The 5,123-nt window shown below is 43.7% G+C and overlaps 1 protein-coding gene across 1 annotated transcript; it reads right to left on the bottom strand.

Annotated features, from left to right (window-relative positions):
- Positions 1-248: 248 nt before the first annotated feature.
- On the bottom strand, positions 249-3,251 carry LOC113757777. The gene is made up of 2 exons (XM_027300885.1): positions 2,455-3,251; positions 249-2,187 (listed from the first exon to the last, which is right to left on the bottom strand). The coding sequence occupies exons 1-2, from the start codon at positions 3,249-3,251 to the stop codon at positions 249-251; spliced, it is 2,736 nt and encodes a 911-aa protein (XP_027156686.1).
- Between the last annotated feature and the right edge of the window lie 1,872 nt (positions 3,252-5,123).

Raw genomic sequence — 5,123 nt, 5'->3', positions numbered from 1 at the left:
AATGAACAAGCAATATGACAGAAATATAAACAAACGAATAAACAAAATAACATGACAAGAACAACTTGTGCATTTTCATAAAACCTTTGATTGAAAGCGAAAACAAAAGAAAGCAAGCGGAAACGTAATGAAAACTTAACAATATTTTCATGTGCAAATTTTAGTCAAAGGTAAAGATGCTTTCATCAGCTATTTACAGATGCAAAAGTGTTTTCATGAGTTCGCATGAATGACAAACCCCTTTAGGTTTACCGAAACTCCTTCTGAATGGGCAGAAACTCGGCTGTCCAATTGAAAATTGATCCTTCAGGGATGTCGGGAAACTCGGCCTCATCTGGGAAACTGTCTTCAAATGTTGCCCCAACGAACAATTGGGCCAAACTAGTTTCGATTCCATCAACTGGGTTAATCTCTGACGTGATCACCTCGGTTGGTCGTGGAAAAGTATAATGCAGTGGTGGAATATCAAAGGCCTTTTGCCTGCCTTCTTTCTCTGCTCTCTTGCGTTCCTTCATTTCTTTGATGTCTTTAGCGGTTGGTCGGAAATCCAAACCGAATGAATCCTTTTTCTCCACAATTTCCACTGGTTTCAGAATTCCTTGTAGATCGCATCCCAGCCCTTTGTCAAACTCATATCCTTCGCGGATCATTTCCTTAGCCATCATGACACTGGCCTTTGACAGAGCTCGTTCCTCTTTTGTTATCCAACTTACGGAGACGATATCAGCTGTGCTATGAGGGGTCACTGTGGCGTTTCGGCTACCATCTTCTTCGGACCCAGAATCAGTAATTACGAGGCAATCCTCCTCGGCAAAGATAGTTATCAATTTGTCATTTACTATGAATTTCAACAATTGATGCAATGAAGAAGGCACAGCCCCAAACTTATGAATCCACGGCCTTCCAAGCAAAATATTGTAAACACTAGGAAAGTGCATAACTTGGCAGGCTATCTGAAATTGTGCGGGCCCCATCTCTACTACTAAATCCACCTCTCCTATAGGTTCTCTTTGTGCTCCATCAAAACCTCTAACTATGGTCCCTGAAGGCCTCAACTTGATATCTTGCAACCCTAACTTCTCCAAGGTACTCCAAGGACAGATATTAAGCGCAGATTCATTGTCAATCAACACCTTTGGCAACATTTTCCCGTTGCACCTCACAGCTATGTACAGAGCCTTGTTATGTCCAATGCCTTCTGCCGGTAATTCATCATCAGAGAAAGTGATTTGTTTTGTAAATAACACACTCCCAACTACATGTGAGAAATTAGCAACCGAAATGTCCTTAGGGATTTGAGCTTTAGTCAACACTTCGAGCAACGCATCCCTATGCATATCTGAAGAAAAGAGCAGATCCAACATGGATATTTGGGCGGGCGACTTGCTTAGCTTCTCGACTACGTTATATTCGCTTCTTTGCAGCCTTTTAAGAAAATCCAAGGCTTCCTTCTCAGTAATTTTTGGTTTAGCGGGTAGCTCGGGTCTATCTGTTTGAATCGGAACGGTAGCTCCAAACGGACTTGCAATCCTCCCTGATCTAGTGACCACTGATACCTCCTCTTTGGCAACTGGTTTTCCTCCAATTTGTATGACAGGTTCATTGTAATTCCATGGCACTTGCTGCAAACTTAGAACAGGCTCCTGCTCTGGGAATTCGATGACCACTGGCTCCAAAGCTTCGCTCTCAGTTGAAGTAAGATCCAAAATAAAAGGCCTTTTATCCTTCTCAAATGGCACCTCTATTACAAATGGTTGGTCTGTGACCCCAAACACCTCAGCTTCCCTTGCCAATTTTTGGACTTGCTCCTCATACTCTGCGTCGTCCAGAATGACTCCAATTGTATTAGTGTGTTCTGGCAAGGGGTTCCTATTTATATTCGGCCCTTGTGCCTCCCTTTTCCTGATTACAATCTCTCCGGCTTCAATCATATCTTGAATTCTATGCTTAAGAGCCTTGCAATCAACAGTTGAATGTCCGGGTGCCCCTGAATGATAAGCACAGACGGCTTGTGGGTTATACCCAACGGATATGCCATATGGATAGGTCGGAGGGGGTACCATACCAATTTTTCCGGCGGCCTTCAACTGGTCATACAATTGGTCTAGAGGCCTGCCTAAATCGGTAAATGTACGGCTACGGGCTGGGTTGTAAGGTTCAGGAAGTTGAGAATGGCTATAAACAGGTCTGTTTGGGGGAGGAGGAAATCTTGGGTTATATGGAGGGCGAGGTCGGTTTTGGGGTGGATTTGGTTGAGAAATTTGAAAAGGAGCTAAAGGTGGGTTAGGATAGCTTGGGCGAGGTCGAGGGTGGTGGATATTGGTAGTATATACATGGTGCGGGTTTGAATAATAAGGGTAATGTGGTTGGTAGGTTGGATTGTGTGGGTATCGAGGTTTGGGTGAAGGGTTCTGGTTCCAGATAAAAGTTGCATCCCCCTCTTTCTTTTTAAACTGCGGCTTCTTTCCACTGCTTCCTTGCCCTTGCAAAGCTTCTACTTGTGATTTTAAGGCAGAGACGTTAACAATTTTTCCGACTCTGACAAAATCATCATACTCTTCGAGTTTATTCACAATTGCAGCAAATGAACACCCGGTCATACGGAAGATTTCTTCGAAGTATGGAGGATCATGCACCTTTATGAAAGTGCGAATAATTTCATCTTCGGTCATCGGAGGCTCAACCTTGGCAGCTATCTTTCTCCATCTTTTGGCGTATGTCTTATGATCTTCAGATGGTCGCCTCTTCGTGCCTTCCAAAGTAGTTTTGGTCGGTGCTAGCTCGCAGTTATATTCGTATTGTCTGATGAAGGCGTTGGACAGATCGAGCCAAGTTTTCACCTCTTCTGGCTTTAAGTTGGAATACCAATCAAGGGCGTCTCCTTCTAGATTCTCTGAAAATAACCTTAACGGCAAGTTTTCGTCATCCACCGGTCTGCCCAACTTGTTGGCAAACAAACGCAAGTGTGTCTTAGGGTTGCCGGTACCATCATATTTATTGAACTTCGGGGTCTTGAACCCTACGAGCAGCTGTACATTTGGAAACAGGCACAGATCATCGTAGTCCAATACCCCTTGTTTGCTTAAACCTTGGCTTTTCCTGATGAATTCATCGAACCGATCCAACCGCTTAAGTAGCTTCATATCAACCGGGGCAGACGACTCTCCCATTTCTGGCTTGGTTTGAACAGTGTGCTCTGGCACAACAGGCTCTGCGGTAGGCTGATAAAAAGTTTGTGGATCCAGAGGCATGTTTGGACCACCTTGAGGCTGAAATCCTTGCCCATAGGAAGGATAGAACGGAGGATTTTGAGTATAAGTATACTGCGGGTTGAAAACTCCCTCAAAAGTGGTTTGAATTGGATGAATGACAAATGGTTCGGATTCCGGTTGTTTGACGGGCGCAGGCTCGGGTTGTACTCCGCTACTAATGAGCTCGTCGATCAACTTCTTTTGGGCGACCATCTCAGACGCCATTTCCCCAAATTTGGTGAGTAATTCAGTCAACTGAACCCCGGGACTTATGGCTTCCGGCTGGGTAGTTGCAGCGGTCCTATCAGACGATTCTGGCTGAGTACTCATGTCTACACGATTCCTTTGGGCTTTACTTCGGGATCGCGTAATAATGGGGTTTTTCCGAGCAGCTATTTTGAAATTTTACCTGAGGATGCAAAAGACATCTTTAGATAAACCAATCGTTACTAGATTTCTGCAATTGATTCAAAGGAGAAAAAAGAAAAAAAACCTGAGTTAGTGATTGTTCAAACAATTCAGATGCATGTCCTATGGGGGGACCCTTTTTATGCCAAGGATAGGCCTAGCATGATGCAAGCCTTCGGGGTAAAATCCCATTTCCAAACCTGTAAGTGAATTTAGAACTTTGAAATGGAAAGCTTCTCATAAAATGTGGAAGAGTTCAATATTTCTTTACAATCTCGTCAATGGTCTTAGTAACCATGTTTACAAAATCCCTATGTCTCAAGAGACTTGTACTTTGTGACTCTCTAGAGCTCCCTAAACTGAGCTTACGAGCTCCTTCTCTAATTCTATCAAGGGCGTCTATGGCTTCCTCTAGTTTCTCATTCTTCTTCTTCTCCCTCCTCAACTACACTTGGGTATCTTCTAAAACTTTGTTGGCCATTATAAGCTGGGCTTGAGATTCTTCTAATTCTTTCCTTAGTTTCTCCATTTGTTCTTCGGGATTGGCTGATGCTGATTGTTGCCTTGCCCTGTCATGTTCCACTCTTTGTTTGACCCATTCATTGTACCCAGGCATAACTGCATGTGCCACCTTATTTACCAATTCCAACTGTAAATTCTCAAGACCTTGCAAATTTTCCCAAGCCTCTAATACCATGCTTCGACTCTCGGTCATCGTACCCAATCTGAGTTCTTCAACCCCTTGTACCGTAGGAATGCTTTGCGGGTATCCAAACTGTCTCATAACCCTTTGTGGAATATAGGCGACTAGACCATTAACTCCAGCTAAAGGGATGAAGTCATGTTGAGTGGTCCTAAAAGCTGGGTCCCTAACCTTGGTCCAATCTAGAACCCACTGCACCTTTTCTGGTGTCAAATTGTTGAACTCCTCAATAAACTGGCTTGACGACATCACGCGGTAGTAGCGGCTGACTCTCTCTCGATGTGAATCAATCCAATTCTCAACTGAGAGACAAGAACCCAAAGGGTTCAGTGATCTCTTCGCCAAATGTTCCATGATCCAGATTTGAAGTAGCAAATTTGAAGCATAGAAGAAACCCCCTTTCCTTTGGCAATTGGTAAGAGCCGAGAAGATGTCCGCTATGACAACGGGTATCAAAATTGGTGTCGTTCCACGAATTCCTAAAAAAATACTTTGAATCATGTTGATTGTTGCAAATGTCACATTTCCATGCCTTTGAGGAAATAGCAATAAGTTAATCAAAACCAAACCAAAAGCTTGCACACGCTCCTCTTCCCATTGCCCCCTTGTTATAAAGAAATCGATTTGATGGCGCTCAAAGGACTCCTTTTCCCCAAACCGGTCATATAAAAACCTCAGTGGACAAGATCTAGCGTCGGGGTGTTGGTCTAAACTATTGTTCCTCAACCCCAAAAATCTGTAAAACTGCTCTCTCGTTCCCC

This window comes from Coffea eugenioides, unplaced genomic scaffold (assembly GCF_003713205.1).
Source record: "Coffea eugenioides isolate CCC68of unplaced genomic scaffold, Ceug_1.0 ScVebR1_32;HRSCAF=161, whole genome shotgun sequence".
NCBI classification, from domain to species: Eukaryota; Viridiplantae; Streptophyta; class Magnoliopsida; order Gentianales; family Rubiaceae; genus Coffea; species Coffea eugenioides.
The sequence above is the reverse complement of the archived record's forward strand: the minus strand, read 5'-3'. Positions and strand labels throughout refer to the sequence as shown.

Excerpts from the sequence above, each read along its gene's own strand:
- LOC113757777 (XM_027300885.1), bottom strand. The coding sequence starts at position 3,251 with ATGCCTCTGGATCCACAAACTTTTTATCAGCCTACCGCAGAGCCTGTT. Across the intron at positions 2,188-2,454 it reads AGCAGTGGAAAGAAGCCGCA|ACCTGTTTATAGCCATTCTC; the intron begins GTTTAAAAAGAA and ends TCCCCCAAACAG.